At 35.4% G+C, this 26,310-nt stretch overlaps 3 protein-coding genes across 5 annotated transcripts in view; 1 reads left to right on the top strand and 2 right to left on the bottom strand.

The window, feature by feature from the left end:
* Positions 1-26,310, bottom strand: part of LOC125670090 (uncharacterized) — a 675,065-nt gene that overhangs the window by 153,927 nt on the left and 494,828 nt on the right. The window lies entirely within an intron of this gene.
* On the top strand, positions 1,510-20,267 carry LOC125670140 (uncharacterized). The gene is made up of 12 exons (XM_048905127.2): positions 1,510-1,809; positions 1,958-2,093; positions 2,323-2,388; positions 3,549-3,733; positions 6,308-6,373; positions 6,481-6,561; positions 8,814-8,912; positions 9,562-9,693; positions 10,563-10,712; positions 11,057-11,141; positions 13,422-13,519; positions 14,309-20,267. Exons 2-12 carry the CDS (start codon positions 2,024-2,026, stop codon positions 15,128-15,130), a joined length of 1,854 nt encoding a protein of 617 aa, XP_048761084.2. The 5' UTR covers positions 1,510-1,809; positions 1,958-2,023; the 3' UTR covers positions 15,131-20,267.
* Positions 18,358-26,310, bottom strand: part of LOC125670142 (phosphatidylinositol 3,4,5-trisphosphate 3-phosphatase and dual-specificity protein phosphatase PTEN-like) — a 28,108-nt gene continuing 20,155 nt past the window's right edge. For all 3 annotated transcript variants that reach the window (XM_056162650.1, XM_048905128.2, XM_056162649.1), the window contains exon 10: positions 18,358-25,722. In XM_056162650.1, the coding sequence (XP_056018625.1) occupies positions 25,282-25,722 (441 nt within the window). In that variant the 3' untranslated portion in view covers positions 18,358-25,281. The remainder of the gene's footprint in view (positions 25,723-26,310) is intronic.

Here is a 26,310-nt window from a genome sequence, read left to right as displayed (position 1 = left end):
TATTTATTGAAATCGTTTGAATTGGGTAAGCATTGTATATAACCTATAAAAACCTTCTTTGGAAACCCACGGGCAGTCTCGCACACGTGAGCCAACACATTGAACTTTTCTCATTTTAATGAATTATCCACTAGTGAGAAAGTGAAACTTGGTATGAAAACGAAGATCATGTTACGAAAAGAAGCAGTTGTTTAAGATAAATCCGTAAGAATTAACACGATTGGAGAAATTTCCTTCACAAAAGTGTGAAGAAGCCAATCGGATTAGGGCATAAATTAATCATAAGAACAAAAAAAATTTAATGAGTTGGTCCACGGTCAGTAAGCATGTGCGAGACTGCCTTACGGATAGCGGCAAGATGAAACCTTGCATCGCCTTTTATCTTTTCTTCCATTTGAAGCCCTATGACAACTTATTAATTTCACTTCCTTTCATATTTCTTTTTTTTAATACTAGTATCTCTTGATATCGATAAAAATCTCATAAACATGTATGATATCAGTCTGCAATTATCCATAACGCACTATCTATCAATCACTTAAACAATTTTATTGATACATTGGCTGATTTAATTCTATATCAGTACAACAACCTCCACAGTTTTTCTTTTAGTTTTCCATACAGTTCCCGGCCAGATGAAGCACAGTCTGGCATTTGCCAGCCATTTTCTTCCATCAGAATGCGACAAATACTATTGAAATCCGGATCATTTGTATTTAAATTAGGGTGGTTAAAAGTACACTCATTTTTGCATGCATTTAAAAAACCGATCATAAGACAGACACAAATAATCCCTGGTGCCGTAATCTTCTGGTGACGTGTACATTATAACTGGACGTCCATGGAGTACGTGCTCGTTTCTTGACCTTCGAATCGGATGCAAATTCCAAAGAAGCTGGATGTCGTTCAATTCCTTCTGATAAAAACACATAAGAATACGAGATAATAAGTCGTGCGCACGAGATAATAAGTCGTGCGCACGAGATAATAAGTTGTGTGCACGAGATATTATGTCGTGCACACGAGATATTATGTCGTGCGCACGAGATATTATGTCGAGCGCACGAGATAATAAGTCGTGCGCACGAGATATTATGTCGTGCGCACGAGATGTTATGTCGTGCGCACGAGATGTTATGTCGTGCGCACGAGATAATAAGTCGTGCACACGAGATAATAAGTCGTGCGCACGAGATATTATGTCGTGCGCACGAGATAATTTTTGCCTAGTATCTTTGAAAAAAAAAAATTTGTGTCCTAAATATACCACCGTAAGCCAGTGTATACTGTATCGAACTTTTTATTTCACACAATATGTAGCAGTGATATAACCTCGGAACTTGGGCCTTTTTTACCAAATGTTGACAAACTTTTTGATTATAAGCTTACCTGTGAATCAGGCTAATCAAATTCGATAGAGGCATGCTACCTCTGTTTAACGATTTCAGATAAATTAGTAGGTATCGATCCGATAGAAATTCTGTTATCAGTTTGACATTCACATGCCGATAAGTCCACTTGTCTGGCAAAGAGAGAGAGAAATAAAAACAGACCAGAGCGCACGCTGCTTCCTAAGTTGTCCTAGAGGATAGAATTATCGCCAAAACTGTTCAGCTTATCATGTCTGGCATTATCACCTCAAAACGAATCAGGTGTCCATGTAAACGACATGTAATGGATTTAAACTAAATAGATATCCAAGAAATTTTATAGTTTACGCTGGACAAGGAAGTGGACGGAATTACATTAAAAGTGACTCACGGTGTGAGCGATGCGTGTGTAACTGAAAATCCGCATGACTATTTGGAGGTATAGACATCATGATACATAATTTACGAATTTCTGTTTCTCTCTTAATGCATATCCCATTATTAATTGAAACGTTTTGTAACCAAGTGAATGTTTGCTCTTGTTTGTTGCTTCTTTGTGTACCTAGTATGCATAATATTTTATCTAGAGAGATCCGTTTGTAACAACGTTAAAGATGTCATAAATATTCTTCCTCCAACTGCCACGCTAAAAAATGGCTTTGGACGCCACGGGAAGTTCTTTGACTTTTTTGCTCCTTTTTGCCGTATTTCTTCCTGCTGAAGGTAAGATCATGTGACATGGGTCGAAAATTTATGATCTAATTTCTCAGTAACAGTTTTACCTTATCAATATGCTCTTCATAAAAACGTGTTGCAAATTCCTCACTGTGTAGACGTTCTGAAGTGTTTGACTCATCTAATTTTCAATAAAACAATGTGCCTCTATATCGTCAGCCAAGTTGCATTTATGACATATTTTTTAAAAAAATTGATATATCTATGATTATTCCAGTATCATGTTCATGCGACACTGTAAACCTACAACCGCATCTCATCAAGGTCAAAGAAACCGACCAAGGTAAATATTCTAAGGTGACATGTATTATAAGTTTATATGTTCAATCACACGTGGGTCAAGGTCACCTACCAAGGTCAAAGTTGTAACTCACTTGCATCATACGTTTATAAATTCAATCTCATGCAGGCCAAGGAAAACGACCAAAGGAAAGGTAGAAACACAAAATAAAAGTGCGCGTCAGCAACTGACTTTTCTCAAACTCGACTTTCTTATTTCCAAATTTTCAAGAGATACTCGGCAAGCCTCGTGTCTCTGGAAAACTTAAAAATAGATAAATAGAGTTTGAGAAAACCGGTTACTAACAAGTATTGCTTGTGGGACCTGTTTCTCCCTTTGTACAGTTGCAGTTTATTTCTATAAACGTCTTTCCTTAAGCTGATTTCGACTCTGTTGAAACATACATTTACATGCTAACTCCTTCTAAAGGCATTTGATCCCTCCGCTGACGTGTTCAGGGGTCCAAGGTTTCCCTACTCGTATTTGGAATTATGAGATTGATTACTATTTTTCTTTTCCATGCTACAGACACAATTGCTCTCATTGATCTGTATATATGATTTATACGAGGGAAAAGTTCGAACATTGAAAATTCAAATAGAACCAATCAGAGCAGATCCGGGTGTTTTCCTAACGTGTTACTAACTATGTCGAATGACAAAATTACTGTAATGAGAAAACATACGTTTATAGGTTCCATTTCCGATCATATCTGGCTCCAGTGTTATAATGTTTAGAGATTCGGCACATTTTCTTCTCTTTATATTCAATTTCTGAAAGTGAGTCTTGAATCAAAAGTCTCAGTTTAATGAAATTTTATTGAAATGAAATTGAAGTTAAGAATGTGACATAAATTTACGAGTTGAAATAGTTGCCCGTGTGTTGTTTCCTATTAACTTTGAATGTTGAGTATTATACCAAGATGGATAAATGAGCAGTGTAATTTATCTTGTTAGAGCTCAATCCCCTGTAGTAGTATTTGTTTTAAATGCATTATCTATTGTTAGAATAACAATGAACCTTATCTGTACACGTGTTTACATAACCTTTAAAATGCACGTGTGAAAATACTTTATTAAAGAAGTTTGCATGAGATAAAAACATCACCCGGCCCTCGTCATGTGCAGGGGCTATTATTACTAATCGGGTTCTCTTTGTTACAGGTGTAACAATAAAGAATATAACGTATTCACTTCCTGACGTCACGTGGAGTATGGCCCTGTCAATCGCGGATACCATGGCGACAGCTCAGCTTGGGGAATATATCAAACTTAATTTTGATAACACATCTTTGGAATTGGAAGTTGTGAAAGCTCTCGACAAGGAAGAACTTTATTCGAAATTCAAAGTAATTGATTCATAGCAAATCAGTATTGATACAGGTAAAATGCGCACCTGTATTGGTTAAAAAAAACCCAAATTGCAACGAATCGAAATGTTTGACACCATATTGTAAATCCAGGGAGAGAAATAATTCAAATTCTTTATTGGCACAGCACATAAAAATTTAATGGTTATTGCCCACAAGTGATAACAATGATAAGGATAGTAATAGCATGGTAAAGCAATTTATATGTGCTTTTTTTTTTTTTTTTTTTTTTTTTTTTTTTTTTACACATGACGATAGTCGTTGTAATCTTTGTAACTGTAAATGGCATTTTGGGTGTAATTTGGAATATCTATATCTAAATTACAGTTATAATTACAATCATAATCAGTTTTATATCAATGTGATTTGATTTGAACAATAATTTTTCATGTATAGAGAATTTGTTAATCTTGATTTTCATCGTTAACTTCCCATTATTTTATCCATCAATTTATGTAGCAATATTCCGTTATCACCTACATATGGTGTTTATGTGTCTCAACTGATTCGATACGCAAGAGCTTGTTCTGCGTATGTTCAGTTTTTAAATCGTAACAGACTACTGACAACCAAAGTAACATTATAGGGTTTCAACGGTGTCTTGTAAGGGCATCATTTCGCAAATTCTATGGTCGTTATAACAATTTAGTTTGCCAATACAACCTGTCATTTGAATCAATTGCTGTCTGAGTTGTTTCATGCCGATTGTTACGCCGTTCTTACACAGTGAATTTGATTGTGGATTACTCCGTTTGCCTGATCAAGATATAGGGCTTACGGCGGATGTGACCGGTCAAAAGTGGATGCTTACTCTTCCTACGCACAGGACAGGTCCCATCTCTTGTATGATCAGGGGTCCGTGTTTGCTTCACTCTTAATTTTGTATTCCTCATAGGAGTTATGAGATTGATCACGGTTCATTGCCTTCACTTTGTCATATGTAAAGATACAATAGTATGATTGTGCTTGATTTCTATATACTGATACTTTAAAACATGTATTTCAATATACGTCTTATAATATCTATTTTAAAAACAGTAAGGCAAAATACGAAAGGGGATCAACATCACATATTGTGCCACAGCATATGTGAGAAAAGTTGTAAATCAAATGCGGACAAAAAAAAACAAACATCGAAAGAACTTTTTGTACATTTGAAATAACAAAACTTCTCCAAAATCAACTACACGTCCACCCTCCACAATAAAGACTAGGATTTTTGACATCAGACATTTGCTTCTTCAAATATAAAAATGTTCATATCTTGTGATCCGTCATCCCAAACATTTCTTTGTTATATACCACTCTGATTCCACACACAGGTACTCTGAAATTAATATTAAAAAGTTGCCGGAGTTCCTCATTGATAATACCTACATTGTCTTTGGTGAACAAGTCTTTCAACAGTCTGTTTGGAATTCCCATGGGCACAGATTGTGCTCTTCTATTATCTGATCTGTTTTCATATTCTTACGAGACATAATTTATTCAAAAGCTTCTAAATGAGAAGACAAAAATCTCTTCCTGTGGCCTTCAACTCGACATCTAAATATACCAATTGCGTTTTATTCATTAATGATCCTCATTTTCACTCTTGCCGATTCGATATATCCCATTGAACTCGAACTCAGTTTCATTCACATGTTGATTTGATATATCCCAGTGAACTCGAAATAAAACACACCATTGAGTTTTACACATCTCCTTTATACATTATGTAGCTGGATATTTTATTGAACATAGTTGTTAAAGGCAAACTAACAACTCAACTTTATGAAAAACGATTACTTCAGCTTCTCCATCGTCAACTTCCCGTATTTATATAGCAATATATATACCATTACCACCTGCATATGGTGTTTATGTCTCTCAATTTATGTCTCTCAATTGATTCGCTACGCTAGAGTATATTCTGCATATTATCAGTTCATGACAAATAACGATCGACACATGAATGAAAATGATAATTGCTAATAGATGAAACGTTGTCGATATGTGTTATGTCCAGGTGTCCGTGTTTACCCAACTCTTACTTTGGTATTCCTTTTAGGAGTTTTGAGCTTAATCACTGTTCGTTACCTTCACCTTTTTATCTGAATGTCGAGTTGAATGCCACAACAAAATGTAAAAGCTTTTGAATAAACTTTGCCTCGTAAGAATATAAAATAGGTCAGATAAATCATTCGTGCCCATGGGAATTCCAATAAAATTCGACTACAGATTCTTCCGTTTGCCTGATGTAGCGCTCGCGGCGGGTGTGATCGGTCAATAGTGAATGCTTACTCCTCCTATGCACACGATCCCAACTCTGGTGTGACAAGGGGTCCCTACTCTTAATTTTGTATTCTTCATAGGAATTATGAGATTGATGACTGTTCGTTACCTTCACTTTTTTCACTCTTATGTATTTGTCGAAAAGTAAGGCAACGATGATTTCATAATAATTCTGATAAAAATCCTTGAGCGGAATTATTCCTTTGTAGCTTTCTATATAGTGCAAAATGCAGAGTATGATTTATTTCGTGAATGTATTTTCTTTGCTGTATCTTCTAGGTTGATATTGAAAGCATTACACTTCAAATGTCTTGTTCAACAAGCGGATCTCTAGCCACACGAACAGTACGTCCTTTTATAATAGTTACGGATCGAAGAAAAATAAACGAATAATTTTTACATGCTCTCGGAAGTCAAAATCAACCACATACTATACTTGTTTCTAATTTTAGAATCTAACGTTGGTTATCACTGCATTGAACGAATTTTCTCCTGAGATTCACGGAGGACCTTACGACGTATCCGTGAGAGAGGTTAGTGGTTTTCTATTGTTAACTATTAACACACTATATATCCGTGAGATAGATTAGTGGTGTTCTATTGTTAACTATTAATACACTATATACATTGTATCCGTGAGAGAGAAGAGTGGTTTTCTATCGTTAACTATTAACACACTATATATCCGTGAGAGAGATTAGTGGTTTTCTATTGTTAACTATTAACACACAACGTATCCGTGAGAGAGATTAGTGGTGTTCTATCTTTAACTATTAACACACTATATATCCGTGAGAGAGATTAGTGGTTTTCTATTGTTAACTATTAACACACTATATATCCGTGAGAGAGATTAGTGGTTTTCTATCGTTAATTATTAACACACTATATATCCGTGAGAGAAATAAGTGGTTTTCTATCGTTAACTATTAACACACGACGTATTCGTGAGAGAGATTAGTGGTTTTCTATTGTTAACTATTAACACACTATATATCCGTGAGAGAGATTAGTGGTTTTCTATTGTTAACTATTAACACACGACATATCCGTGAGAGAGATTAGTGGTTTTCTATTGTTAACTATTAACACACTATATATCCGTGAGAGAGATTAGTGGTTTTCTATTGCTAACTATTAACACACTATATATCCGTGAGAGAGGTTAGTGGTTTTCTATTGTTAACTATTAACACACTATATATCCGTGAGAGAGATTAGTGGTTTTCTATTGTTAACTATTAACACACTATATCTCCGTGAGAGAGATTAGTGGTTTTCTATTGTTAACTATTAACACACTATATCTCCGTGAGAGAGATTAGTGGTTTTCTATCGTTAGCTATTAACACACTATATATCCGTGAGAGAGATGAGTGGTTTTCTATTGTTAACTATTAACACACTATATATCCGTGAGAGAGATTAGTGGTTTTCTATTGTTAACTATTAACACACTATATATCCGTGAGATAGATTAGTGGTGTTATATTGTTAACTATTAACACACTATATATCCGTGAGAGAGATTAGTGGATTTCTATTGTTAACTATTAACACACTATATATCCGTGAGAGAGATTAGTGGTTTTCTATTGCTAACTATTAAAAGACTAGATATCCGTGAGAGAGATTAGTGGTTTTCTATTGTTAACTATGAACACACAACGGATCCGTGAGAGAGATTAGTGGTTTTCTATTGTTAACTATTAACACACTATATATCCGTGAGAGAGATTAGTGGTTTTCTATTGCTAACTATTAACACACTATATATCCGTGAGAGAGATTAGTGGTTTTTTATTGTTAACTATTAACACACTATATATCCGTGAGAGAGATTAGTGGTTTTCTATTGTTAACTATTAACACACGACGTATCCATGAGAGAGATTAGTGGTTTTATATCGTTAACTATTAACACACTATATATCCGTGAGAGAGATTAGTGGTTTTCTATCGTTAACTATTAACACACTATATATCCGTGAGAGAGATTAGTGGATTTTTATTGTTAACTATTAACACACTATATATCCGTGAGAGAGATTACTGGATTTTTATTGTTAACTATTAACACACTATATATCCGTGAGAGAGATTAGTGGTTTTCTATCGTTAACTATTAACACACGACGTATCCGTGAGAGAGATTAGTGGTTTCCTATTGTTAACTATTAACACACTATATATCCGTGAGAGAGGTTAGTGGTTTTCCATTGTTAACTATTAACACACTATATATCCGTGAGAGAAATTAGTGGTTTTCTATTGTTAACTATTAACACACTATATATCCGTGAGAGAGGTTAGTGGTTTTCCATTGTTAACTATTAACACACTATATATCCGTGAGAGAGATTAGTGGTTTTCTATCATTAACTATTAACGACTCTTCCCAAGTAGTTTGATTCTACATTTGTGAATCATTGTCAGCTATAGTTCTGCTGTCACAGTGCTTAGAGATTCACTGTTTCTTTTCTGTTCATTTACAACCCGTCCGATAGTAATTATTATCATTATTATTTTTATATGACTGTTTACTATGCATACAATGTGAAAATACTTAGTTTGTTTTCAATAACATCCAAATGATTGAATTGTTAAAAAAAATCAATATCCATAAACTTTAAGTCCAATTCTTACATTTTCTTTTTTATCCACTTATTTTGCCAGATATTCAAGCCATATGGAAATCTTATATCATCGATCGATTAATTACCGTCATTATATGTAGTCAACAAAACTACAACCTCAGTTATCCATGTCCCCTTTATTTTTGTAGGATACTTCTATTGGATCAACAGTTCTGATGGTGAATGTCACTGACCCGGATGTTCCCAAAACTCCGTTACTGTATACAACGAAAGCTACTGGCAGTATGGTAAGATTGCACGTATATCTAGTGGAGAAAGCGTCAGCCTTATTAGTGCTATGTTTAAGATACAGTACAACACGCTTATAACGAAGTGCTGGGGATGAAACAGTTTGATTATTGTTAGGTATAATGCCATCTGATTTGTTTCATACCGATTGTTAAGGCCATTCTTTTCATACTCATTTTGACTACGGATTACCTTGTTTTCCTGATCAAGATAGAGCGCTCACAGCAGGTTTGACTCGTCGTTAAGGGATACAAACTCCTCCCAGGCACATGATCCCACCTCTGGTGTGCAGGGCTCTGTGTTTTCATTACTCTTAATTTTGTATACTTTATAAGATTGGTCAATATTCGTTCTCTTCACCTTTTCATGAAGGAATCCAATGAATTCAAAAATATTTTTAAAACTCTAGGAAATAAAAATCACTTTGCTGTAAACGCGAATTCAATTTTGCTGTAACCGTTTTTACTGTACCGCGGGGGTGTGAATTTTACCTGTATTTGATTATAAGTGTGGATGTGTTTGTTTTTACTGTACCGCGGGGGTGTGAATTTTACCTGTATTTGATTATAAGTATGGATGTGTTTGATTATATCTATATCTATATTTCGAAGGATTTGTTTGATTATATTTTTATTTTATATTTTGTAGGGTATGGGCTCGGAATACTTTGGGTTTCCACAACCAAACAATCCTGGAATGAAACTCCTGAAAGGTGTAGATTATGACATGCTTGTATCCAATGGAAAAGAACCTATATTCCATTTCCTGTTGAATGTTACGGTAAAGATATTTTGAAACTGCGATTAGATATTCACATGTAATTTAAAGTAGATAAACGAAGGATTGCTCGTGGTAAGGGGCTAATTTGGCCCTTCAATAATGCGAAAAATTCATAAGAAGGCTTCAGTTGGAGATTCGATATTTGACACCTTTAATTCCAATAACTACATGTAATTTTACGCCATTTCTTATAATTTGATGTAAAAATGACGCTTTTATCGTCAGTATCAGCTGTATGCTTTATAGGTGTTAGTCACTTTATATAACCTTTATCATCAAACGACATTGTCGATAACATTAATTATGTCTACAAAAGTATTGATGTATCTTTGAAAGATAAAAATTACTGTAATAACGATATCAAAATAATGCCCTCAACATTTATCGAAAAAAAAGGTGCCAAATCGCTAAACAAAACCTGGAAAAGTTTTTTTTATGTCATACGTTAGATTAGCAATACTTTTCTACAAACATACCGGTTCATCAGAATGTTTAAAAGAATCATGTAAACGTAGCTTCAGATAATTCCAAGTCGTTTCAGAAGAGCAAATTAGGTTTTTACTATATACAGGGGATTATTACTCCTCCCAGACACCCGATCAATATTTATGGCTCACGTCGGTTTTCGTCGGTCAACAGGGGATACGTACTTCTCCTAACCACCTGATCCCACCATGGTGTGTCCAGGGGTCCGTGTTTGCCCTACCCCTAATTCTATATTGTTAATAGATATTATGAGATTGATCACAGTTTCATAAACTAACCGTGGTTGTAGCTGCGTGTTGATGATATTTTATACAAGACTTTCTTATTTGATATAATCAATAAAATGAAACTAGACAACAATGAAACGTTTTCGTTGATTTCAGGACGAGAATGGTTATGGTCTACGCAGTCAGACAAACATTACAGTAGTGATAGAGGACGTGGACGATCTCCCGCCATTATTCCTGTATCCTGAATGTGGAAAACACTGTGCTACGACTCAGTACCGCATAATCACAGAAAAAGCACATAGGGTACGTTTTCTAGTTATTGCAATCAGTTTGATTTAAATTTGTCGTATCCAGTCATAGAGCTACATCAATCAGATCACGCGCTCGTCTTTTTCTGTAATCGTTAAGAAGACTCGAGGCTCATTTGTGGTTACGGAAATAGTCGAGTAGTTACGATTGAGAGCTACATAACATGTATGAACAGTTTGGTCCTCGGAATGTAACATGTCACCCCATAAAAAATATCAACATTTATCTTTGTTTCCGAACACAACTTTTGGATTGTGATGCAGTACCGATATTTGGTGCAACCCTTTCTTGGCACACTGAATTTTCTCTTGTACTTAATCTATAATGTATTACACCAGGGTCCATTGACTGTTCATCCGGTTTCCTTAAAAGCGAAGGACCAAGATTCTCTCAACTACAGCATCATTTATTCTATACGTCCAGGTAAATAATTTTGTCTTACTACAGCAAAACAAAAATTCTTACAGCAGACAAAATGTTGGGAACAAACAATATTTAGTCACTATAAAAGCAAATCTTTATTTCTTATTCTTTGAATAATTGAACCTACGAAAATTTAAAGAATAATAGTTCTCGTCTCTTTTGTCTGGTAACGTTGATTAACAAATGTGATAATGGGGATTAATTCTATTTCAACTGTCACGCGAAAGATCGTGTAAGAAAAATCTTTAAAGATGTAACATAATTTTCAGTTTTTAGAATTGTAACGTCCTCATTTTACATGACAGTGCATATTTGGATAGTTTATTGAGCATAGATATTAATGGTAAACTGATAACTCAGCGTAATGACAAACGGGAAAATTTCAGCTTCCTCATCGTCAGTACTCCATACTTATGTAGCAAAATTCCAGTATCACTTGCATATGGTCTTTATGTCTCTCAACTGATCCAATACACAAGAGCGATGTAGTTTGCCAATACAAAACGTCATTGGATCAAATGCTGTCTGACGTGTTTCATACCTATTGTTAGATCGTTCTTTATACATTGATTTTTTTTAAACTACGGATTTCTTCGTTTACCTGATCACGATATAGGGCTCATGGCGGGTGTGACCGGTCGATAGGGGATGCTTACTCCTCCTAGGCACTTGATCCCACCTCTGGTGTGTCCAGGGGCCATGTTTGCCTTACTCTTAATTCTGTATTCCTAGTGGACTTTTGCGAGAAGGGCTGACTTTTACAGTCAACGGCTGACTTTGACACAAGCATAATATACGGAAACCTTTTCGTGACATATCTGTACATACATAAATAAGTGATGAACCGAAGTATTGTACAGAAATGTTAGTTGTCCAAAGAGTAACGAGTTGTCCCGGTTCATTTCCATACTCGTGCTGTTTCTGGAACAGTAAAGTCTATGTGACCTAATTTCGCCATATATTCCTCCTGCACCCCCGCTCCCGTGGGGATCCGGGTTAGAATAGGTCCTCAGTACCCTTTGCTTGTCGTAGAAGGCGAAATAGGGCGGTCCTTCGGATGATACCGCAAAAACAGCAGGTGTGGCACGATAAAGATCCCTCCTGCTGAAAGCCCATAAGCGCCATAGGCCTAAATTTTGCAGCCCTTCACCGGCAGTGGTGACGTCTCTATGTGAGTGAAACATCTCGAGAGGGACGTTCAACAATATCCAATCAATCCCGCACCCCCGGAGCCTTAAGGATGGAGCAAAAATTGATCAAAGTTAAAGCATCTTCCCTATAACCTCACAGGGCTCACGGCGGGTGTGACCGGTCGACAGGGGATGCTTACTCCTCCTAGGCACCTGAAATTCCGAATTGTCGGTACGCTTAGCATGCACTGTGTTGTGATTAAATAAACCTGTATAACGACTTCATACATTTTTATGATAAAAGAAAACGCAAAGCTCTTGCATAATAAACTTACATGTACGTTCGATTTATCATATTGCGATGACTTTTGTAAAGTTTGAACATGAATCAATTTATCTGTGCGAGTTAGGATTTTACACCTGCAGTGTATGTATGCATGCAAAAATGAAATGAATTGTTTTTATTTTTTAATAATTGTCAGATAAATGAAAGAAGTTCAGGCGGTTTAAAACCTAACAGGCGTACTATAATAATAATGTAACGTACAGTGATCTGAACACGCTCACCGTTGCTTAGAGAATTACTACCATATCACTAGAAACGCTACATGTGGCTCTCTAGCGAAGCAGTAGAAATTCCTCACAAACTGTTCTCTACACTTCCTACGCTCAGGAAAGCTTCGTTCCGAAGCTTAGCATGGATCTTCTCCGATTGTTTGGCACCTCTTCGGCAAAGACATCCGCCCTTCACGACGACAACCACCGTTGTCCCCAGACGAAACCCCGTCCGTACATGGACACAAAGTCCCAGAAATACTCTATCTGATGCAGGTCTCCCACCAAACATCAGTCACTACCCTGACATGAGTTTGTAACGTGCAGTGGTTTAACCACGCTCGCCTTTGCTTTTGCGTGATCAAGAGAAATCACCAAACAAACAAAAAAGTTAGCTGACGGGCGAGGCAGTAGAAGTTCCCTGTATAAATGCTAACAAGTCGATATTACATATATTTAACGATATTGTGCTTCCATACCATACGCAGGTTGTGAAAGTCAGCCCTTCTCGCAAAAGTCCAATGGAGTTATGAGATTGATCACTGTTATTTATATTGACCTTTTCACTTATCGTTGAAATGTTTGATTTTTTAAGATCAGAAGAATTACCAGTTATCATTTGAAATAGATGGCAGAAGCGGAATCATTTCTCAAGTACGAGATGTAAACCGAACTGGAATACTTTCAGTCAAGGTATATCTTTTGTGTACGTGTTCAAAGAATGAGATGAATTGTTTTACTTTTAGATTCAGGGCATGTTGATATGTTACATCCCTGATGAATATTAATGTATTAAAAATCTCGTAAATTTTAACTTCCACTTGGCTGCAATTCTTCCATCAATCAAATGCATTGATAGCAGTATAAGCTATGACAGATACATGGGGAAGTGCCAATTTTGAAATACTTTGTTGAACAATAACAATATTCTATTTCACTTCTTATAACAATGAATTTTTGGATTCAGAACACTCATTACTTGTCTGATCTATATCTTATTTTACCATGGTTATTGCATAGATCAAAGGAATGTGCAGTCATTATTCTGCGATATCTCTTCATACGTAATTTAACTGATTCTGAGAAAAAATCCTTCTCTCGTTTGCACTTCGTATTTTGCTAATGCAACAATAAAGTCGATGACTGATAATTCAAATTTATAATCATAAAAATCAAACTTTTCGATAATGGACTACAGGTTTTCATTGAGCATGGAGAATTATGTGTGGTCTCTCAATCCTGTGTGTTTTTGTTGGTCATGTTTTATTATTTCTTGATATTGACTGATTCTTACAGAGATTGATACTCAAGTTCAGTATTTTTCGCTAAGTATCGGTTCTTATAAATTAACACATATGAGAGATTTCGTATGATATGATTTAGGCTACAGTTTGATTTATTATGATTTATATCGATGTTTTGTATCATATTTAGGCTACAGTTTCGTTTAGCAATAATCCGATGATTCGTTTTCGTCAACAGGCAGAGGAAAACTCCACTAACAAACATTATGCCGTGGCATTGGTATTGATAGAGTTCCCAGAAACCCCAGTTAACCAACCAGAGCCTAACACAGCAGAACATAATAAAAATGGACTTCTGATTGGTTTAATAGTTTTGGCTATAGCAGCCGCCGCTTTGTTGTATTTTGTGGTATTCCTTGTACTCTTACATAAAAGGCTTAAGAAGCAGGTAACACCGTTGGAAGTTGATGACAAGACAACAAAAGAATTAAAACTCAAAGTTCCGAAAACTTCAGAAGTGAACGAAGTAAAACCAATTCCTAGAGAAAGTGGGATTCGAGAAGAAGGTGGCAATGGTGTTGAGAATTCCACAGAACACTCAGATTATGAAAAGAATGCACTCGGCATTTACAATTCTCCCACACCTTCTAAAAGGAATAATCTACTGGAACCGATAAAATCTAGAGAATCTCAAAAGAAAAGGAAGAAAAAGAGAAAGAAAAAGACGGACGTCCTGAAAAGGTTAGGACACGAAAAGCAACAACAGTCGGATAACACAGAGATTCAACATCGGAATGACGACGAACACACAGAAAACAAACATCGGAATGACGACGAACACACAGAAAACAAACATCCGAATGAAGACGAACACACAGAAAACAAACATCGGAATGACGACGGACACAAAGAAAACAAACATCGGAATGACGACGAACACACAGAAAACAAACATCGAAATGTAAAGGACACAAACGAAATGACAGAGGGAGATAATCCCCATCAAGTGCAAGCCTTAGTCGGACACTTTGTGGATGAAAATACAGAAATCATGGTTTGAATCTTCTAAGCTTAAGCTTGATTGTGATATTATTCTCTGTCATAAACATTCAATATAAAGGAAGTGATAAAGCTACATCTAACAGTTGATTGTAAAAGACCAATAAGCTACATAGTATATACAATGAAAACTGCCTAATCCGACATCTGTACTATCCATTTCACTAGGCATTCCGACCTTTCTTTTCAATTTCATATTTTCATTGTTTTACACTGTTTATTCCGACGTACTGTGTATTCCGACAAAAATTGTCACCCAGTGCATGTCGGACTAAACAGGTTTCACTGTACCATGATATATCTTTGTGCATGTATTGTTATTTGATTGCATGTTTAGTTTGATACCAAAAACTAAAAGAGAGAAGGACAAACAAAGACCCATGTATATACCAGAGGTGGGATCAAGTGTCTAGGAGGAGTAAGCATACCCTGTTGACCGGCCACGTCCCATTAATTGTCACCACTGAGATAATGTTTCGTTCAGCTGATAACTTTGGGCCCAGCTTAATAATCTTTTTTATCAAATATCCATACTATATATGACATGGATCCCTTCTCCACCATTCAGTGCCTCGGTCTGTCCAATACTTGCATTAGTTGTCATGTCATGATGCCATACTCCTTGTTGTTAAAATAATAGACACTGGAAAAGCAAGTTCTGTATTAGGTTTTATCAAAGGTCTAAGATGAATATAATCCCGGGGACTTGTCAGGCTTTAGGTTTTTTATTACTTTTTTCTACTTTCTCTGCACTTACCTCAGTGTCACACTACTCGTTATGGATATGTCTCTTGTCCAGTGTTGGAATCTTCTAGTCAGGTTCATTTGTAAAAACATTGCTGAAGAAATTAGCCAAAATATTGGATTTTACATCACCACTCTTCGTTTTTTTTCCTGACTTTTAGGATTATTGGGAGCTATACAAAGTTCACCGATACCTTCGTTAGATTTGCTTCTAGAGTTTATACATTGCCATGGTCTTTTGGGGTTTGGCTTTCCCCCAGATGCTATATTATTATCTTTTCTTTTTTCTTTTGCTTTTGATTAGTTTCCCAACTTTGTCCAAAACTTTGTTATATTCTTTTCTCACTTCAAAATCCTTTGTTTTGAGATACATTTCTTTAATGAGTGACATGGCGACTCTATCTAGTGGGACTTGACTGCGATGTTGCTTACCAGGCCTGATGTTTGAGATAAATCCTCCATTCACGGAAGTCTTCCTACACTGTATCGATGCCATCATCTCCACAGCTCAATACAGTCTCACTCAGTGTCAACCAGCGCCTGTGTCAGGTCTGTAAAGTCTGCTTCCATCTAGATCTCTCCCTATGAATGAAAGATTCTCGAGCTGGACGTAAAATGATATACAACCAACTCACCTTGTAGATCTATTGTGTGTTACTATTGTTTTGACACTTTTCAGGTATGATTAAGTATGATTACACATTGGTCACTTTTCTGTAGGGGACTCTGGTATTACGTGTCACCTATAGCGTTTTCATCAAACATGAGTACTAAGTCAAGAGAACTAGGGTTGTCCTCCTCACGCCATCTTGTTGTACTGGTTCATTTATAACTTAGAATAAGTAGTTATCCTTTATATAGTTAAGAAATCTCTGTTCCTCTGAATTTACACCTTTTGTCGTCAATGATTCCCAGTCAATAAGTAGATAGTTGAATTCACCAATTACATCATTGTATTTTTAAAGTTTACAACATCACATAAAAGTTGTCTGAGTTTCTGATGGATATCACAGTCTTCCACATTTGTTTCATATTTGAATATTTTTATTGAACATAGATGCAACTTCACGACAAGCGGGATGACTTCAGTTTCTCCATCGTTAATTATGAAATACATTTGTATACCAACGTCAAGCGTCGCAGTTGATAGTTCCATATATTTTTAATGAAATCTAGTTTCATATTTACATTCTACTTTCATTTCTGTCGGAATTCCTAGCAGTTGAAATAGAAGTACTAAATTAACCAAACTTCATACGCGCATTGTCAACAATTACAGTAGCAATCTGTGGTATCTTTTATTTCTACTTCACTGGAATACATCGAATCGACCATGAATGAAAATGTGATGTTTTATAGATAAAACTTCGTGGATATACAAATATATATGTAAATGTCGAGTTGAAGGTCACGGCAATTGACAAATACAGCCTGTCGTTAGGTCGATTACTGTCTGACAAGTTTCCTTCCAATTGTTGGGCTTTTCTTTACATTGTTAGACATTTCTTTACACACTAATTTTGACAATGGATTACTCCGTTTACCTGATCAAGATATAAGACTCACGGCGGGTGTGACCGGCCAACAGGGGATGTTCACTCTTCCTAGACACCTGATCCCACCTCTGGTATGTCCAGGACTCCAGGGTTGGTTTTTTGTTTTTGGTCCTTCTCTTAATTTTGTATTCTTTATGAGATTGATCACTGTTCGTTATGGTCACTTGTTCAATTGTAAGATATCTGCCGACGCAGTCTGTGTGAATTCATGAATATAAAATTATTTGCGCATACATGTATTACTATAAAATGACTTTACATACAAGAACATACCATGTATTTCATTCTTTTAAACAAGCCTTCATTTTAGAATTGTTTGTAGACTATTGAATTAAAAAAATAAATTATTGATCCTTAGATGAGATTGATCACTGTTCGTTATCTTCACCTTTCATTAAGAAGTACACACAGGATATGTTTTAAATTTTAATCTTAAAAGTTACATTTTTACACTAGCGAAATCATTATCCCCTCCTCTACGATTTACAATGTTATAATATGTATAGAAGGTAGTGCTTCAAATCGGTGGCATCATGTTTGTCATAAAATGTGTAGAAGTTATCTATATAAAGAGTAAAAATAACAAACCATGCCAATATGTCTTACACTGTCACATTTAATTCTTAATTATGAAAATAATTTGCAAAATACCATGACACCTCGTTTGATTTTCAGCATGTGCAGGTAAACTCAATCGGTACTTACGTAAATTATCGGTCGATTAAATCTTCCATCGGAAAATAATCATTTGGCAGGGACTTCATAAATCAATCAAAGCACAGTGTCATTCATCTTCTCAAGGTGTACTTGCACGATCTGTCGAAATGCAAATTAAGTGTAAAATCCAAAACAAAGCGATTAAATCAATTACAAAAATTACCTCCTACGTTATTCGAAGGATGGCAGATAGAAACAACACAGACTTTTCACAATGTGAGTAGATGTGAGAAAATGACCACACAGCTGAACCTCCTTATCGTCTTACTGGGATGTGTTGGGTCCTTACGAGCAGTGGTTTTCAAAATGGAAGCAGAAAATTATGCGGCCAAAAGATTTCATAATCACAGAGAGAAGGCTAGCGGCGAGAAAGCAGTGAATTTCAATAAAGGTCAAAGTTTGAATTTCTACTTTTGTCTGAGGCATGCTGCGGAGGTATCGTTAAACCAAGTCGTTTACTCGAATGATGGAGGGAGTGACACTTTCGAAATGAGACTTGATGGCAAACACTTTTTAGGAAGTCTGAAGACACCCGAACAGTCTAATGGTGGTAAAAATTGGAATAAATTCTTGTACAGTGGTCAAAAAGGTCCAAATATGACACTGGAGTCGGGGAGACACACGATCACCTTAGAGTTCAAAGAAACGGACAGATTTGGAATAGATGTTGACTTCATAGAAGTGAGCGTTAACGATGAGAAACTCCGTAAGGATCTGTTCGAGTGCGCGATATATTGTATTCCGGGAATCGAGTACAAAAATGGACCTGCCCGTGACGACATGCCCTCCGCCTCCGTACAGCGAATAATCGCACCTGTCACGTGTCCTTCTGATGATAATATCATAATACCAATATACCACGAGAATATCAAACATTACCTACTAACAGCCACCCTGCCAAAATATAGGTCTTTTGAAAATCACTACACCGCCAAAGATTCTGTGTGCAATGATGACAGGGCTGGTATTCTATGGAGCTTTCCTAACTTGGAAATTCCTATGGAGACATTTACTGACGGGTTATCAGGATTTACGACCGTGAAATATCACGCTTCAAATATCAGTAAAAACTCAGTCTTCTCCGTTACTTTTCAACCAGTTGCTCAGGACGACTTCGACAAAGGTAGCAATTTGAAAATAACTTTCCATGAGCCTAAATCAGACATCTACGTAGAAATGAAGTATAAAAAACGGGATGGAACTTGGTCCGAATCTGAAGGACAGTATATAACGCCGCAGAGCATGGACGTTTTGGTCAGTATTCCTAGCAAGACCTGGTCAGATACTACACAGAATGAGATCGAGATTACCTTACTAGCAAACCCAGAAACTCTTACAGGCTTGAATCTTGATCTACGATTAATAAAACTCAGAGAGGAGAGACGGAGAGAATATGCCTTATACAACAACTTGGACGTCCGCGTGGTGGTCATCGATGTTTATGTCGGAGACGAAACAGACCGCGAAAAAATGGCCGTGAAAAATGAAGACATGAAGGCCAATATTTCTACCGCGTCCTTTATCAGCGTGTATCAAAACACGCAGTGGTCCAGTTCTGTCAACGAGGTTCTCCGTCTTCATCAGAATGGTCGCTTACAACTCCTTCCAGCGTCACCTCACGGGTTCCAGGGGAACATACCGTTTGGAACCTCTGTTTTCATTGGCGCCCATGATACCAATGTATTGCCTCCCAAGATCCCTATAGAGGAAGTAACAGTTGTCCCAGAACCTCTTCAGCTGTTTGTGTCCTACAAAGATGGTTCTAAAGCTACATTGCAGGTAAAAACAGACCTCGACCAAACCAATGTACTTGTGAAGGACGTTAAAATGACCAGAGACCCGCTCAAATATCCATTTGCTACCATCAGTTCAATGTGGCAATACGATGGCAATTCGGACATTGATCACGTGAGTACTAATGGGAATGTAGAACGCCATGTGATGAACGGATGGACGGAACTATACGGAACTAATTTTGCCTTCTTCCGGAAATGTATTTCGAAACATAACACCTTAAGTCCAGATATTCAGTTGCAGCTCATCAATAATGAGGATCTGTACATGCACGTGTGATGGAGGGAAAGTTGTCTAGTGATAAAAAATAAATGAACAATACGTATATGACCTGCATTCTTCTTTATTGTTTGCTCATTCTTCACAAAGTAATAAATGATTGAATGATACCTAAGACCTTCATCAGAACTATCGTACAAAAATATACAGCTGCATCTTAACATGTATTCATTCTTTCAACAAGACAAAAACATGTAACATCAAAAAGTTATCCAATTTATTTTAAAAACCACTTGAACAAAATATTTACCTAGATTTTCATTTTTTCACTTCTCAAACTGTTGTCTTGAATTTGTTTAAAAAACCAACAGTACAAAACCATTGATCTATAATTGAAAACTTTCTTTAAAGTACGTTGTCAGAGTTCGAAGATTATTGAAGAGAACTATTTTTACCACAAATTTGTAAAAATTTCAAGAAGACGAAAGTATGATATACATCCGACGCTCAAGCATTAAATGCCGTCATTGCATCTCACGGTGTTTAAACGATTGTTTGGCGAGTCCCCATTTATTCCACTGTCATGGTCAATTTCGATTACAAATCTTGTTCATGATGGATCCTATTGTTTGTGCGAGAATACGTAGGAAAAATTGCGAAAATGAACACGAATGACCATTCCAACACCATTTTAATCACAGTGGGTGAAATTAACATTTTAATTACAGTGGGTGAAATTAACATTTTAATTACAGTGGGTGGAATTAACATTATAATTACAGTGGTGAAATTAACATTGTAATTACAGTAGGTGGAATTAAAATTTTAATTACAGTGGGTGGAATTAATATTTTAATAACGGTGGGTGGAATTAACAAAATTCAATCTTAAGGAGAAATACTACACCGTCATAATGGGTAACTTCCTTTTGAAACATGAATGAAACAACAAAATATCCCCAATATTTATATATCCCTTTTAAATCTAATTGTCTGGTTGGGTAGCTAAGTAGTTTAATTACATGTAGACTACTGATCTTTAGGTCATGGGTTCGAGTCTAGCAGGGTTTGATTTTATTTTTTCAAAAATTCTTTCTACTAAAACTGAATTTTCTAACTAAACAGAATTCTGAAGATTTAAATTTCAATATATTGTACATCTCCTTTACTTTCCATCCACACCAGATTTCTTAGGTGTGTTATTCCTCCTTCAAACAAAACTATATGTGAAGCTTGTCTTTGAAATTTATTTACATCAAAAGTTTATACACATTTTATTTTTATCTATTCGCGAGAAACTGCTCTTCAAAAATTTTGCAAAAGAAGACCAACTTAAAATGGACCATGCAATCGTTTCTACACCGTGATTTCTGGAACACTTAGACACCACACAGAGAAAAACTTTGATTGTTCATTTCATAAAACATTAAAAATCCCTAAATACATAGACTCTTATGTAGGACAATCTAAAGAAGTATCATTACTACATAATCTCAACATCCAATTCTTTTTACACAAACTGTGCCTTTACTGAGTAATTAATCATAACTAGTTAATGATTAATCATTTACTAGTGTTTACGAATGCGTGATTAATCATATCTACTTAAATGATTAATCATTAATAGTGTTTACAAATGCGCGATTTCTCATAACTAGTTACAGATTCATTTACTAGTGTTTACGAATGTGTGATTAATCATACAATATCAAATACTATCTGACAGTATTTGTTAAGAGATTTGATTACTTTAAAAGATTTGACAAATGAAAATGTACATGGTATGTAAAAATAGAGGAACTGCACTATCACAATGCTTATAATTTACACATCAGTACAAAAAAGAATACCCCAAAATGATTGTTTTGAAATACGGAGGTTTTCTGATATTAACTATACAAATATCTAATTTCAAATTTCCTGCTCTAAAAATCAGTCAACATTTATACAAAATGCATCTATTTTTCTAACCATTTCTTAACAAAAGCATTTCATTCAAAATATTGAAACATTCACATGCACTGCACTGTACATCACAAATAAATTTTTCGTTTTACGTCCCTTCGAGAATTTATTGCTCATGTCGAGACGTCACCAGCACGACAAATAAAAGAACCTCGTGAGTTTTCCTAGTAGTTCTGTAGTCACCTACACTGGAATGTAATTAGTTAAGTACTTTTTAATGAACACAACTTTTTAAAAAAAGAATTAAGTAAATTAGCACCACTGAAGACAATGAATGCTTTACACAGATTTGATTTACATGCTACAAATCAACACAACAAAGGGCACCAATGATACACTAACTACCCCAGCCACTTTCCATCAAATAAAAGTTGACTTACGAATTCTAACTACAGAGAAGTAGAGCCATGCACTAGTTTCATTCAAAAACAAAAAACTATTACAATGCTGTCAGGTTTCAATATAAGAATTTTTTTTTTTTTTTTTTTTTTTTTTTTTATAAATATCTTTTTTATGTTCGAATAAATTACAAAGAAATTTTTTTCTTCTCTAGAAATTTAGTACAAGAATTCTAAATCTATATATTTCATGAAAATATTATGATTTATATTTATCTTATTCTGATATTATAATGGAAAGAAAAATCCATATGCATGTGTATCTGGAGACTTTGAACTTGCAGGGATGATTTAATACAACCCCCCCCCCCAAAAAAAACAACCCAGAGATAAAAAAAAAAAAAAAAACAACATGTTTTGTCTGATAACAGACCATTTTATACTTGTTTGATACTTGGTGATTGCAAGACTTATAGTGACTAGAAAAGTTTAACATCCCCCTAAATAAGCACTATGAATGCTAAATGGAGTTTAACTCTGAATTATAAGACCCCCCCCCCCCCTCTCCCAAATACAGGGAAAGTGCAGCATAAGGCAAAATACTGCTAATGAAAAGGGAGTTACTGGAGCAATGGATTACTCTCTCACCAATAGAGTATTCTCTTGTTCTAACACTTCTACACAACAGTTTTTAAACGAATATTTCAAACCTGAGAAATACTGCATGTTTATCTGTGGTAGCTGAAACAGCACGTTGAATTATGAGCAACGGTCTATTTGATGTCATACTATGTCACAGAAACAACAGTCTATTTGATGTCATACTATGTCACAGTAACAACAGTCTATTTGATGTCATACTATGTCACAAAAACAACAGTCTATTTGATGTCATACTATGTCACAGTAACAACAGTCTATTTGATGTCATACTATGTCACAGTAACAACAGTCTATTTGATGTCATACTATGTCACAGAAACAACAGTCTATTTGATGTCATACTATTTCACAAGAAGAACAGTCTATTTGATGTCATACTATGTCACAGTAACAACAGTCTATTTGATGTCATACTATGTCACAGTAACAACAGTCTATTTGATGTCATACTATGTCACAGTAACAACAGTCTATTTGATGTCATACTATTTCACAAGAACAACAGCCTATTTGATGTCGTCATGCTGTAGTGGTATCAGTGCCATCGTGCTAAGTCACAGCTATTTCCATTAATCGGCACCATTACGACTGCGCCAATGATGCCAAAGTATGAATTAACACACACAGTATATAATAAAAATCTCAATGAAAAAATAAATGATGAGCAGGGGATCTGTAAAGTTTCAAACTTTAAATACTTTGTAATGTAATAACTATAATATGCTACATGTAACAGGAATTCATAAACTCTAACAAATTTTTTTATTAACAATGGTTGCCATTTTTCCATTTAAAAAAAATTCTAACAAAAATTTGCCAATTCAAAGAGAAAATGTCCCTTTTTTCCAACATCTTCATATATCAGAATTGTAGGCCCTCAATATAAACATATTTGGCTGGGATATCATAAGAACAGTATAAAAATCTGAATTTCTTGTAAGAAAGTATACTTGATTATCTCCCGAAATCCTAGTAATCTAAATTATTTGTACTTCAAACATTTTTCCAACATAAGATATCATCTTTGATGAAGCTTACAAAACATTAGCACAAATTAAATAAATCTCTTGTCTTAACCAGTCACAAACAGGAATAGAATTTTCAAGAAAATTTAAACACAGACTATGCTAATCAGCTACTGTACCTGAATGTATATATTTCAAATTTTAAACCAATTTCTACTGAACATCGGATGGGTAAAAATAGTTTCACTTAATCATTTTTAAATGAACAAAACAAGCCTATTTTGCACACGCACACACAATTATTTCAACCTGGAAAGAGAATCTGTGATCTTCCAAAACTGAAATTTTTTTTCTTTCGTAAACTGTCATGAAATACTTTTGGTGATGCCCATGCACGGTCAAAGGTAAAAAAAAAAAAAAAATCAGAGAGTAAAAACAAACAGGAACACAAACAAATTTCATGATTATCTACACAGATGATAAATATTTATGAGAGGAATGGTTATAATTCTCACATACTGCAGATTTATTCAGATTTCTCATTTACTCTTGACTTCATTTTTCATCTACACATTTTTGGCTTTTTTTACTGGCTTAAGTAAACTTCACGGATTCCATCAGAATACTCAAGATACATTTCTATCTACAATTCTTACACAAACATCAATTTCCAAATCACTCTATATTAAAAAAATGTTAGTGTGTTTTCAAGAAATGAAATCTTCATAATTATCTTTCTCATTATAAGAATAACTTGGAATATTTTTAAATGAGTCTCTTTTCTAACACTTTCTGTTTCAAGATTTTTTTCATCCAACTAGTGCTCAAAACAAATTCTCTCTCAAAAAAAATAAATAAATAGGAACGTGCAATCAAATTTAAAAACAACAAAACAAAAAATGAATGAGTAATTTTTGTTTTTAAGATCAATATTTCCTAATGAAATGGGGATTTTTCTCCAATTAAAATGCCTGATAAAAAATTAATTACCATTTTTGTGTGTGGAGATCAGCATTCAGAAAATGTACAATCTATAAACGACATTGCTTTACATGTTCCACTCAAATTTGAAAATTTCACAGCACCTGGCGTTCACTCCAATCTTACAGACATTCCTCCATTTAAATAGGTCACACATTCAAACAGAAAAAAAACCCCAAGAACAATCTCCTATTAACTTGACAGTTGCCAATCAAACAGCTGTGGTCTCTAGCCCCTCCCATTCATCGTCCGTATCAGTGTCCGACAAGTCCTCCTCCATTACTTCATTATCACTATGTTCATTGTACAACGTCTCCATACTCGGCACACTGCCCAGACCTTTGTCACTGCCCCCTCTAACATTGGGGGGGAATGCATTCTTTGGTCGGTCGGGAGGACACACTGTCTTATTTTGGCGTAACAGTACTTGAGCATTATGATCATTCAGAGCAGGCATGGAGGATGCAGAACTCATGTGAAGAGGTGCCTTTGAAGGGCTGGAGATGTTAGTCAATTTTTCATTTGTGGTGGACCGACTTCGAGTGAGATCGGGAGGGACCTGTAAGTTATTTCCGGTGGACTGGCTTCCAATGTCCGTGACAGGCAGGTTGGCTGTTACATCATTATCTGGCATTGTAAAGTGTAAACACACCTGCAAAATGCATCCTCCAATTAATTTGATAGCAAAATTTTAGAAATTATTTCTACTAAAAGCATTTTTACTAAACCCCAATAGCAAACCACTAGCTATCAGTCAGGTGCATACTGCAAACACAACACCCATCAGTTATCGTTTTGTCACAATGAGTTACCTCTCTTTGCTCCTGTTCACGTGGTACTTTAATATACCTTTCATAAATAACTCAAACAGGTTCTTGTTTACGTTATTTTGTGTTAACCCCCCCCCCCCCCCCCCCAAATGTCTGTTTTACTTGAAAGCTTGCCTAATCCGTGAAAAGTATTTGAATCTTCAGAAAAGTATCAAAAATTTTTCACTTGTTGATAAAAATGTCACCCCATAATGTAAGTAACACCTCAATTTAACGAGAAAAAATACTAATATTCTACAGCCCTACATTTCTTTTGCTGCAACTTTTTATTAGAATCTTATTACTGCATCTTCTTTTACATCATGGAATCCCAGAATGTACTATATATCAAAGTGGGAAATAAAATACCCTAAGATTTCAGATGAAATCAATGACATCGTAATATAAGAAAATAACGAAAATATGTCATT

This window comes from Ostrea edulis, chromosome 4, assembly GCF_947568905.1.
Source record: "Ostrea edulis chromosome 4, xbOstEdul1.1, whole genome shotgun sequence".
Classification (NCBI taxonomy): domain Eukaryota; kingdom Metazoa; phylum Mollusca; class Bivalvia; order Ostreida; family Ostreidae; genus Ostrea; species Ostrea edulis.
The sequence above is the reverse complement of the archived record's forward strand: the minus strand, read 5'-3'. Positions and strand labels throughout refer to the sequence as shown.

Coding starts and splice junctions, on each gene's coding strand:
- LOC125670140 (XM_048905127.2), top strand. CDS start 2,024: ATGGCTTTGGACGCCACGGGAAGTTCTTTGACTTTTTTGCTCCTTTTT. Junction 6,562..8,813: donor ACGACGTATCCGTGAGAGAG/GTTAGTGGTTTT, acceptor TTATTTTTGTAG/GATACTTCTATTGGATCAAC. Junction 8,913..9,561: donor CGAAAGCTACTGGCAGTATG/GTAAGATTGCAC, acceptor TATATTTTGTAG/GGTATGGGCTCGGAATACTT.